The sequence below is a fragment of the Entelurus aequoreus genome, linkage group LG03 (assembly GCF_033978785.1).
Source record: "Entelurus aequoreus isolate RoL-2023_Sb linkage group LG03, RoL_Eaeq_v1.1, whole genome shotgun sequence".
NCBI lineage: Eukaryota > Metazoa > Chordata > Actinopteri > Syngnathiformes > Syngnathidae > Entelurus > Entelurus aequoreus.
Genome location: NC_084733.1, coordinates 77,910,704 through 77,923,681, shown reverse-complemented (window position 1 = coordinate 77,923,681; position 12,978 = coordinate 77,910,704). Strand labels below are relative to the sequence as shown.

General features: G+C 38.6%; 1 protein-coding gene across 6 annotated transcripts in view; it reads right to left on the bottom strand.

Moving 5' to 3' along the window:
• Nucleotides 1-7,909, bottom strand: part of LOC133646902 (pleckstrin homology domain-containing family A member 7-like) — a 264,138-nt gene extending 256,229 nt beyond the window's left edge. For 5 of the 6 annotated variants that reach the window (XM_062042809.1, XM_062042812.1, XM_062042810.1 and 2 more), the window contains exons 1-4: nt 7,777-7,909; nt 3,095-3,345; nt 2,917-2,993; nt 2,752-2,809 (exon numbers count right to left, since the gene is read on the bottom strand). In XM_062042809.1, coding sequence (XP_061898793.1) covers nt 2,752-2,809; nt 2,917-2,993; nt 3,095-3,345; nt 7,777-7,809 — 419 coding nt within the window. In that variant the 5' untranslated portion in view covers nt 7,810-7,909. The remainder of the gene's footprint in view (nt 1-2,751; nt 2,810-2,916; nt 2,994-3,094; nt 3,346-7,776) is intronic. The other variant, XM_062042813.1, reaches the window with a different exon arrangement.
• Between the last annotated feature and the right edge of the window lie 5,069 nt (nt 7,910-12,978).

Below are 12,978 nucleotides of genomic sequence, written 5' to 3'. Positions count from 1 at the left end.
TAAGAGACTAGACGTATAAGATTTCATCGGATTTAGCGATTAGGAGTGACAGATTGTTTGTAAACATATAGCATGTTCTATATGTTATAGTTATTTGAATGACTCTTACCATAATATGTTACGTTAACATACCAGGCACGTTCTCAGTTGGTTATTTATGCGTCATATAACGTACACTTATTCAGCCTGTTGTTCACTATTCTTTATTTATTTTAAATTACCTTTCAAATGTCTATTCTTGGTATTGGGTTTTATCAGATAAATTTCCCCAAAAAATGCGACTTATACTCCAGTGCGACTTATATGTGTTTTTTTCCCTTCTTTATTATGCATTTTCGGCCGATTCAACTTATACTCCGGAGCGACTTATACTCCGAAAAATATGGTAAAAAAAGGCCATATCGCCCAGCCCTATTTGAATTAGGGCAGGGGTCGGCAACCCGCGGCTCCGGAGCCGCATGCGGCTCTTTGACCACTCTGATGCGGCTCAGCTGCATACTTGCCGACCCTCCCGGTTTTCCCTGGAGTTTTACGGACGTCAGTGCCTCTCCTAGTGATCTCCCGGGGTTAATATTCTCCGATTTTCACCCTAACAATTAAATTAAGAGTGTACCTTAGCGGTACTGCAATAATTGTCCTCTATAGCCTGCACAAATCGCATGACAGCCCAGGCACATGTTGTATGCAGCTTCTGCTTGCTAACGTAGGAGACAGCAAGGCATACTTGTTCAACAGCCACACAGCTTACACTGACGGTGCCCGTTTAAAACAACTTTAAAACTGTTACGTTACAAATATGCGCCACACTGTGAACCCACACCAAAAAAGAATGACAAACACATTTCTGGAGAACCTCCACACCGTAACACAACAAAAACACAACACAGCAAATACCCAGAATCCCATGCAGCCAGTCTACATTATACACCCCCGCTACCACCAAACCCCCCACACACATCAACCCCCCCGTGCGTCGGTTGAGGTGGGCGGGGTTTGGTGGTAGGGAGGGGGGGTAGACCGGAAGAGTTAGGGCTGCATGGGATTCTGGGTGTTTGTTTTGTTGTGTTTATGTTGTGTTACAGCGCGGATGTTCTCCAGAAATGTGTTTGTCATTCTTTTTTGGTGTGGGTTCACAGTGTGGCGCATATTTGTAACGTAACAGTGTTAAAGTTGTTATATACGACCACCGTCAGTGTAAGCTGTGTGTCTGTTGAACAAGTATGCCTTGCTGTCACTTACGTGTGCACTGAGAATGCTGAAGCTGCATTCAACATGTGGCCGAGCAGGTACGCTGTTGGAGCAGGCGGTAGAGGGCGCTAAAGGCAGTACCATCACGCCCTGGAACTCGGGAAACTCACGGATAAATTGAGAGGGTTGGCAAGTATGACGCTATCAGGCGCAATCACGGGTCGCACTATCATTAAATTTTTCTATTAAGGTGCGGGCCGGGGCGTGTGTCTGAGACCCCTGGTTAAAACATAGCACAAAGCAAAAAAAGCTTTGTATGCAGTGTTATTTCGTTTTAAATTTTCAAGAGTTTTGTGGCTCCCATTGTTTTCTTTAATTTGTGAAACTTGTCAAAATGGCTCTTTGAGTGGTAAAGGTTGCCGACCCCTGTCTTAGGGGATAATATTCAGAGGAAGTTTACATTTGAAAAAAACATTTTTTACATTTAATATATTTTTCTCATGGGCCTTACTTTTGATAGGTTGAAAAAAATCAATAATTATCGATATTGACCAATATAAAAACACTTATATAGTGATGCCGGTTTCAGCCGTATCGCCCAGCCCTAAGAGATGATAGTGTCACATTTTTAGGACAAAAATTTACAATTAAATTAGATATGTCCGATAATTATCGGCCGATAAATGCTTTAAAATGTAATATCGGAAATTATCTGTATCGTTTTTTTTATTATCGGTTTCGGGTTTTTTTGGGGGTTTTTTGGGGTTTTTTTTTTATTAAATCAACATAAAAAACCACAACATACACTTACAATTAGCACACCAACCCAAAAAACCTCCCTCCCCCATTTACACACATTCACACAAAAGGGTTGTTTCTTTCTGTTATTAATATTCTGGTTCCTACATTATATATCAATATAGATCAATACAGTCTGCAAGGGATACAGTCCGTAAAAACACATGATTGTGCGTGCTGCTGGTCCACTAATAGTACTAACCTTTAACAGTTAATTTTACTCATTTTCATTCATTACTAGTTTCTATGTAACTGTTTTTATATTGTTTTACTTTCTTTATTATTCAAGATTATTTTTTTTAAATGTATTTATCTTATTATTATTTTTAAAAAGGACCTCATCTTCACCATACCTGGTTGTCCAAATTAGGCATAATATTGTGTTAATTCCTCGACTGTATATATCGGTATCGGTTGATATCGGTATCTGTAATTAAAGAGTTGGACAATATCGGAATATCGGATATCGGCAAAAAGCCATAATCGGACATCCCTAATAAAAACACTTATATGGTGATGCCGGTTTCAGCCTTATCGCCCAGCCCTAAAAGATAATAGTGTCACATTTTTAGGACAAAAATGTACAATTAAATACAGCAAAATGTTTTAGAAATGCATGTATTTGTGCGAACATGGCCTTATTACAGCCAATAGCCGAACACAGTATAAAAAGAGCGGGTGAACAGGTGAGCAGTGCCCTAATTAGCAGCGCCCCTGCTGAGCCGCCGCCATGATGCATCTCACTTCCAACTTCAGCCAACTTACTTGATGAAGTAGCATGCTCCGTCGTTCGTAAAACCTTCCTCCCAACCCTGCGGCAGGTCTGCAAAGAAAACAAAAACAAAAAGGAAACTTGAAAGTTTTGTCCCAGAGCCCCTTCCCCCCCCCGCCCCCCTTTTTGCTGGGCCGAACCGAGCCATGCTAGCTTACCTGAGCGGATCATGTGCCCTGAGTTGACCGGCTCGGAGGAGCGGGGATGCAGCCAAGAGGTTTCCCGGGTCTGGTCGCTGTCGTGCGGGTACACAGGAGGAGGAGGAGGGCGGGGGAGAAAACAAACACCTGTTAGAGCAGCGCCGAGCACTCCGCCAAAGCACCGGAAGACACTCACTTGATGAAGAACACCCTCCCGTCCCCGCACACGCCGTACGACCAGTGCTCCGGTAGGGAGTCCCGGCCCAGCGGCGCCGCCATGATCCGCTCCGGTGTCCTCCGGTCCTTTTTCGCCTTCCTGTCTTCCTGTCCTACTTCACCGCCACACGCTGGCGCTGCCTTCACGGACGCCACCGAGAGGCGGACATCTGACGACTGATGACTCACAGCTAACGAGTGACGTCTTTTCCACCTGTTTACACATTTATGCTACCAAGAAAATTACTTTATCTACGGACGGTCAAATGGGACTAAATTAAATAAATAAATACATCTTCAAAAAATTTATTACATTTTTTTATTAATTAATTATAATTAGAAATAAGTACATACGTGTGGATATTTAAAGTAATTTAAAGCAAAAACACATTAACTTTTTTAACCATTTTATTATTTAAATATTTCATTATTTATTTGAATATCGCACAATTTAATTAATTTATCTGTCAAACTCGACCATTAAATTCAATGGGCGGGGCTAAAACGCCCAATCATAGCTTTGGAACTTTGGCGGTCTTTGCAAACATGGCGGCTAAAGAGGATATACTCGTACTTTTTGGGGAGTTGCTGGTAGATATTTTGATCTTGCGCAGATATGGAAGAAAAACCTGCTGACTTAGAGCATGTAGCAGTTACAGTAGAGGAATTTTAAAATTGTTGGACTTATTTACGCACTTTTAGACCAAGATATCGACCTGGGGCCGTATTTATTAAGCTTCTTAGAATTACTCCTAAGAAGTCTGCTAAGAGTTGACTTATGAGTAAAGAAATTCTTCGCTGAAAGCTGCACTTAAAAGTTAGTTATCAAGCGTCTTATTCACACTTTCAGCGAAGTGTAGGACTGAATCTTAAGTGTCACACTCAGAGCTGAATTACGACATTACTATGTGCCGTAAACGGAATTTTAGGTGACGTCGTTTCTGTGTCCATAGAAATGACCAATCACGGAAGGGAATCCCTTGTCTAAGAATAAAGAAATATCTTAGAAATATTGAAGTGGACAATGGGAGTGTATATTTTGACAATAAACTACAAAATAATACAAAACAAACAAACAATATTGGCAATTAATCAAAAATAAATGTTTCATTTTTGTTGCACCTTTCCTGCTTCCTGCTCCCAGACCGTAGTCGAAGAGCGCAGGGGAGAGACTTCTCCAGGATGTATGCTCGGGGCAACACCCTTCACTTTACCCGGCAGTGGGTCTCCACAGCGGACGACTTTAGAGTGAATGATGAGTCCGGCGATTAGTTGCAAATCTTGCTTTATTGATTGCTTGCACACAGCCAATCCAACACAAAACAAACTAGTCCCCGCCCGCACTCACGCTACCGCTCCCTCTCTTCTCTCGCCCACACACTCACTGACGTCACTCACCTCACATGCTGTCACCTATTAAAGGGCCACACACACACATACGCTACTCTCATAACATTTTCTTTCCAATTCATTAATTAGGCAACTAATTTGAAACTGGTGTGGGTGGCTCTATATATACTAGCCCACTGCAGCCACATGCAGAAATCAACATGGAATCGTAAATTATTAAATCTGTGACAAAAAATAATACCCGCTCTGTCTAAACGATACCGTTTGATCAGCTGCTCGTCATCAAACAAAGCCAGGACATCCTTCCGCTCCCTGAACGTTCGCGCACGTCTCTCTCGCCTCAGTGCCATCCCCTGCTGGCAACTCCTAACCACTTAGGACACCTCTGGAGGTCTCTTAAATATCGTGTAGAGTAGGAATGATTCTTTGACTTAAGAAATTTGATAAATAGTTTTTATTCTTAAGTTTGAGAGTAGGACTAAATTTCGCTTTCCTTTAAAAGCTATTTATCAACTTTCTTAAGTCTAAGAATCACTCCTACTCTCCACGATATTTAAGAGACCTTCAGAGGTGTCCTAAGTGGTTAGGAGTTGCCAGCAGGGGATGGCACTGAGGCGAGAGAGACGTGCGCGAACGTTCAGGGAGCGGAAGGATGTCCTGGCTTTGTTTGATGACGAGCAGCTGATCAAACGGTATCGTTTAGACAGAGCGGGTATTATTTTTGTCACAGATTTAATAAGGGGCGTCATCTCATCAGCAACATCACGCAGCAGAGCTTTCACAGCAGAACTAAAGGTCATCACGATGCTTCGATATCTCGCCACTGGGAAAATGCACATTTATTTTTGATTCATTGCCAATATTGTTTGTTTTGTATTATTTTGTAGTTTATTGTCAAAATATACACTCCCATTGTCCACTTAAATATTTCTAAGATATTTCTTTATTCTTAGACAAGGGATTCCCTTCCGTGATTGGTCCTTTCTATGCACACAGAAATGACGTCACCTAAAATTCCGTTTACGGCACATAGTAATGTCGTAATTCAGCTCTGAGTGTGACACTTAAGATTCAGTCCTACACTTCGCTGAAAGTGTGAGTAAGACGCTTGATAACTAACTTTTAAGTGCAGCTTTCAGCGAAGAATTTCTTTACTCATAAGTCAACTCTTAGCAGACTTCTTAGGAGTAATTCTAAGAAGCTTGATAAATACAGCCCCGGTACTCCAACGCCCCTCTGTTGAAGTTCCACAGACAATATATAATATTTATTAAAATATTCATTTAACTTTGTCCGATTGGACCCTCCATATATATCATTTTATTATTCACTGCACAGTAAAATACTATAATTTACTTTAACTCAGATGTTAAAATTTAATGTCTCTTTTGACATATTGTATTGTGCTACTTGAGGTAGTAGAAGTTTCATATCATGTGTTTTTTACGTCATTTTCAAAAATGGTGGGGTATGACTTTTTTTTTTTTTAACGAGATCGTGTAATTTTGACACGTCCCGACTTTGGAAAGTTCAAATATGATGGTTGTTGATATTTATGGATAATTTCATTAATAATACTGTGGATATATAGTATCATTTTTAAAGCCCCTGAAACAATAGGACCCCTTTAATGTTAATCCAATGGAAATAAAAGCCTCAAGGTTCCATAATTAGGTCACATGATGAAAATAAAACCCCGCTTAGAGGCTGTCCCTTGGCATCTCTAGGGCAGAGAGCTCAGGTGCCCCACATCAGAGATAACGATATGGCGGCTGAAAAGGTTCAATAGCAACATAATAATAAAAAAGAACAAGATTGTCTCACAATGTGTGCTGTTATTTGTTAGTTTTAGGACATATACATATCGGTATATATGTGTGTATATATGTATATTATGCATGTATATACATATATACAGTCGCGAGCATAAGTTTGTAAAGAACATAATGTCATGGCTGTCTTGAGTTTCCAATCATTTCTACAACTCTTATTTTTTTGTGATAGAGTGATTGGAGCACATACTTGTTGGTCACAAAAAACATTCATGAAGTTTGGTTCTTTTATGAATTTTACTGAAAATGTGACCAAATCTGCTGGGTCAAAAGTATACATACAGCAATGTTAATATTTGGTTACATGTCCCTTGGCAAGTTTCACAGCAATAAAGTGCTTTTGGTAGACATCCACAAGCTTCTGGCAAGCTTCTGGTTGAATTGTTGACTACTCCTCTAGACAAAATTGGTGCAGTTCAGCTAAATGTGTTGGTTTTCTGACATGGACTTGTTTCTTCAGCATTGTCCACATGTTTAAGTCAGGCCATTCTAAAACCTTAATTCTAGCCTTTAGCCATTCCTTTACCACTTTTGACGTGTGTTTGTCATCACATGGACAAAGATAAGACCTTCTGGAGGAAAGTTCTGTGGTCAGATGAAACAAAAATTGAGCTGTTTGTCCACAATACCCAGCAATATTGTTTGGAGGAGAAAAAAGTGAGGCCTTTAATCCCAGGAACACCACCGTCAAGCATGGTGGTGGTAGTATTATGCTCTGGGCCTGTTTTGCTGCTAGTGGAACTGGTGCTTTACAGAGAGTAAATGGGACAATGAAAAAGGAGGATTACCTCCAAATTCTTCAGGACAACCTAAAATCATCAGCCCGGAGGTTGGGTCTTGGGCGCAGTTGGGTGTTCCAACAGGACAATGACCCCAAACACACATAAAAAGTGGTAAAGGAATGGCTAAATCAGGCTACAATTAAGGTTTTGGAATGGCCTTCCCAAAGTCCTGACTTAAACGTGTGGACAATGCTGAAAAAAAACTAACAAAATTAGCTGAACTGCACCAATTTTGTCAAGAGGAGTGGTCAACAATTCAACCAGAATATTGTGGATGGCTACCAAAAGCGCCTTATTGCAGTGAAACTTGCCAAGGGACATGTAAGCAAATATCAACATTGCTGTATGTATACTTTTGACCCAGAAGATTTGCTCACATTTCCAGTAGACCCATAATAAATTCATAAAAGAACCAAACTTCATGAATGTTTGTTGTGACCAACAAGTATGTGCTCCAATCACTCTATCACAAAAAAATAAGAGTTGTCGGAAGTATTGGAAACTCAAATCAGCCATGACATTATGTTCTTTACAAGTGTATGTCAACTTTTGATCGTGACTGTATAATGTATATCATGTTATAGTAAACATATTCTTTGTGTGAATAAAGGTGTGTTGTGATGTCTGTATGCAGCAAACATGCTGCTGATCTCAGTCCATCATTAAGATAAACACAGCACACACACACACACACACACCTGTGTGTCACTCGTCAGGAACGCTGACATCATTGGAATTTCGTTTTCCAGCGTGTGTCGGTGTCTCCATGGGACGTGTGTCGGCGTGTCGGTGCCATGTTTAGGTGGCGTCCTGTCATGTCGCCGTCCTCACCTGGGAGACAAACATGCCTGAGCTGTTTGCACTGAAACAACAATCACACGCATAATTTCAGGTTCCAGTCGCAACACTTTGACTCCACAAGGTTCTTTGGTCTTTCCCAGATGACGTGTGTCCCCGAGGAATAATGGAAGACATTCCCAGCTTCGTCTTTGTGCAGTCGGAACTCTTTAAAAGTCGGATTTGTGTGCCATCTATCTATTTAATAATAACAATAATATTAGATTTTATTTGTAAAAAGCACTTTACATTGAGGAAACAACCTCAAAGTGCTACAGTGTATTAAAAAAATACAAATAAAAAGATAATAAATAAAAACAAATACAAATAAAAACTAGAACAGCCAAATAGCTAGAACTAGTATGCATATATCTAAAAAAAAAAAAAAAGAAGTTTTTTTTAAAAAGAAGGGTTTTTAAGCCTTTTTTAAAAGCATCCACAGTCTGTGGTGCTCTCAGGTGGTCAGGGAGAGCGTTCCACAGACTGGGAGCGGCGGAGCAGAAAGCCCGGTCTCCCGTTGTTCGTAGCTTTGTCCTCGGAGGTTGGAGGAGGTTAGCCTGTCCGGAGCGGAGGTGTCGAGTGGAGGATTTGGTTATTTAGCTACACACACTGTGTGGTTTTAAAAACAAACACTCCTCAGTATAATGACACTTTTATACGTATCAAGTAGGAATTATTCATCATAAATGGAATATTTGTACAGCTGGAGCATAATTAGGAGCTTCCAAATATGCCGACAGCACTTATAGACATGAAATAACACCCACATAGTCACCTTTACACTCCTTTAATCCAATATAGCAATGCTGCCTGAGGCTGAGCCAATCAGTGGCCGTGATACTGAACAGTGCGCTCTGATTGGTTTGGTCTCACCTGCCGTACGTACAGTAGGTACACCCTGGACAAGTCACCACCTCATCGCAGGGCCAATACAGATAGACCAGGGGTCGGCAACCCAAAATGTTGAAAGAGCCATATTGGACCAAAAATACAAAAACAAATCTGTCTGGAGCCGCAACAAATTAAAAGCCATATTACATACAGATAGTGTGTCATGAGATATACATTTAATTAAGAGGACTTAAAGGAAACTAAATGACCTCAAATATAGCTACAAATGAGGCATAATGATGCAATATGTACATATCGCTAGCCTAAATAGCATGTTAGCATCGATTAGCTTGCAGTCATGCAGTGACCAAATATGTCTGATTAGCACTCCACACAAGTCAATAACATCAACAAAACTCACCTTTGCGCACTCATGCTCAACGTTAAAAGCGTTGTGGACAAAATAAGACAGAAAAAGAAGTGGCATAAAACACGTCCTAGAAAGTCGGAGAAAGTTATACATTGTAAACAAACTATAAGGTGAGTTCAAGGACCGCCAAAATTAGTAGGACAAAACGGCGCTCGCCAAATACTCGAATCAGTGAAGCACGTTTAATATAAACAGTGTGATTTATAACAATTAGGGAGGTTTATGTCATGTTTGTCCTCCCACAGAAACCATACTAAAACATAAAAATAGATTTTTTTTCCCCTCATCTTTTTCCATTCTTCATACATTTTTGAAAAATCTCCAGAGAGCCACTAGGGCGGCGCTAAAGAGCCGCATGCGGCTCTAGAGCCGCGGGTTGCCGACCACCGAGATAGACAGACAACATTCACACTCACATTCATGCTTATGTTGTGGTGACAACAGTATGTATTGTGACAATGATAATAGTATATAGTGTGATGGTGATAATAGTATATATAGTGATAATAGTATATATAGTCCATCCATCCATCCATCCATCCATTTTCTACCGCTTGTCCTTTTTGGGGTTGCGGGGGGTGCTGGGGCCTATCTCAACTGCATTCGGGCGGTAGGTGGGTACACCCTGGACATACGTATAGTGATATATAGTGTGATAGTGATAATAGTATATATAGTGATAATAGTATATATAGTCCATCCATCCATCCATTTTCTACCGCTTGTCCTTTTCGGGGTTGCGGGGGGTGCTGGGGCCTATCTCAACTGCATTCGGGCGGTAGGTGGGTACACCCTGGACATACGTATAGTGATATATAGTGTGATAGTGATAACAGTATATATAGTGATAATAGTTTATAGTGCGATAGTGATAATAGTAAATAAAGTGATAATAGTATATGTAGTGATAATAGCATATAGTGTGATAGTGTTAATAGTATGCATAGTGATAATAGTTTATAGTGTGATAGTGATAACAGTAAATAAAGTAATAGTAGTATATAGTGTGAAAGTGATAATAGTATGTAGTGTGATAGTTGGAATAGTATGTAAAATGATGATAGGATATAGTGTTATAGAGTTATGATAATATATAGTGATAGTGATAATAGTGTATATTGTGATAGTGATAATAGTGTATAGTGTGATAGTGATAATAGTATATATAGTGCCAGTGATAAAAGTGTATAGTCTGATAGTGACAATAGTATATATAGTGATAGTGATAATACTATATATTGAGATAGTGATAATAGTGTATTTTGTGATAGTGATAATAGTGTATAGTGTGATAGTGATAATAGTATATATAGTGCCAGTGATAAAAGTGTATAGTCTGAGAGTGACAATAGTATATATAGTGATAATACTATATATTGAGATAGTGATAACAGTGTATATTGTGATGATGATAATAGTATATATTGTGATTGTGATTATAGTATACATTGTGATCGTCATGATAGTATATATTGTGATAGTGATAATAGTATATATTGTGATTATGATAATAGTATACACTGTGATAGTGATAATAGTATACAGTGTGATAGTGATAATAGTACATAATGTCATATTGATAGTAGTATATATTGTGATAGTGATAATAGTGTATATTGTGCGAGTGATAATAGTGTATAATATCATAGTGATAATAGTGTATATTGTGACAGTGATAGTATTATATACTGTGACTGCGATAGTAGTATACAGTGTGATAGTGATAACAGTGTATATTGTGATGATGATAAAAGTATATATTGTGATTGTGATTATAGTTTATATTGTGATCGTGATAATAGTATATATTGTGTAGTAATAATAGTATATATTGTGATTATGATAATAGTATACCCTGTGATAGTGATATTAATAAACAGTGTGATAGTGATAATAGTATATATTGTGATAGTGATAATAGTGCATATTATCATAGCGATAATAGTGTACGTATATTGTGATAGTGATAATAGTATATTTGTGATAGTGATAATAGTATACAGTGTGATAGTGATATTAGTGATAGTGATAATAGTTCATAATGTGATAGTGATACTATTGCATATTGTGACAGTGAAAGAGAATATTCATAGTGATGAGAATGATATCTACCACTATTCTGTCATCCCAGCTTTACTTGAACCAACAAACATTTCAGTTTATGCGGTCTTTTATTTCACCATTGAAAATGCCACAATATTGCACTTTAGCCTCTCAACTGTTTGTGTGCACAAACAAAGGGGCCCTCAGTGTGCGCAGCGGGGTTGGGGGGGAGGTGGGGGGCTCTGGCTCACAACCATGTCTGGAATCCTGCTCCTTGTTTCCGTTTACTTTTTGGGTTTTTTTCTTCCTCGCCGCTTTGTGTTTTCTCACAAAGAAAAGAATAACACAAGTCGACGTTGTTTAAAGCTGCAAGTCGCCACGTTCTCACGCTGCACTGCACAAACATGACAACACTAACTTCATCATCAACAAAAATGTACAAATTAAATCTTCAACGTCCCTCGCCATGTTTCACTTTAAAGTTTGCGGCTGTACTCGTTGGAATAATATTTTTCAAAGCATTTTCTACTCATTTTTGGCCTAAACTAAGCATTTTCATGCACAAAAAATGACAAAATAAGCTAAAGTATAAATACTACAGTATTATTGTTATTATTGCATTATTATTATCATCACAATATGCACTATAATCAATATCATATCATATATCATATCATTATTACACTCAATGCAATACATGTAATACAGTACTGGCAGAATAAACGTTGTGTGTCACTTTGTCTCCCTCTAGTGGGGATAAACAGCATCATCATCTGTTAAACTGCTCACAGTCACTAGGAAATAAAAAGTCCAAAAATATCTGGATTGTTATGATATGCTGTGATATATCTATCAGTGTCATTTCTTCCGTGTTATAATTAATTTTATTATATTTAATAATAATATTATTATAATGTTTCAATGACATGCATGAATATGAGGGAACAGTACGGTGGCCTGGAAGTGCAAAACACTTACATTTCATGAATTCAATTATAATCTCAGAAAAAACACCAAAAAAAAGGACGAAACAAGCTACAATTCCAGAAAGCCCAAAAAGAAAAGCCAAAACAATTTACGTTTTCGGACAAATATTAAGAAAAGATGAAACACTTTACAATTATAGATACAATTTACAGTTTCAAAACCCGGAAAGGGAATGTCCCATAATTCCAAATTGACAGCTAAATCAGCCAATCATTGTGTTCATGTCCGCACCCTAATGAGGAAGTAAAGATTCACCGGATATGCTCAAAATGATTGGCCGATTTAGCTGTCAATCTATGATTTGGGACATTCCTTTTCCGGTTTATAAAAATTGTAAGTCGCTTCGCCTTTAGTTTTTGCGTTTTCTGTCATTTGTTTCAATACATTTTAAAAAGCGTTTTGCACTTCCAGGCCACCGTAGTACAGCCTTCAAAATACAGTAAATAAACAAACTTCAACAATATTCCCACTATTTTATTCCAAATACGTACAACATATTCTGGTGGTAATACCCTTGTTCGCCATAAGAGGGCGGCAGAGCAACTCTCCTGTCTGTTTTTCTGCGACACTATGGCTATTATGAGGCCACAATTGTAATATTCACGATTTCCACGCATGTCTAATAACACCGAGCAGAACACATTTAATGATTTAATGAAACAAATAAGATCACGTCACCTGTAATATTCACTCACTGGCCACAATATTAGGAACAGGTAAACATTCTAGTGATTCATTTTGAAGTTGGGTGGGAAAAGTCTTACTTTTCAAT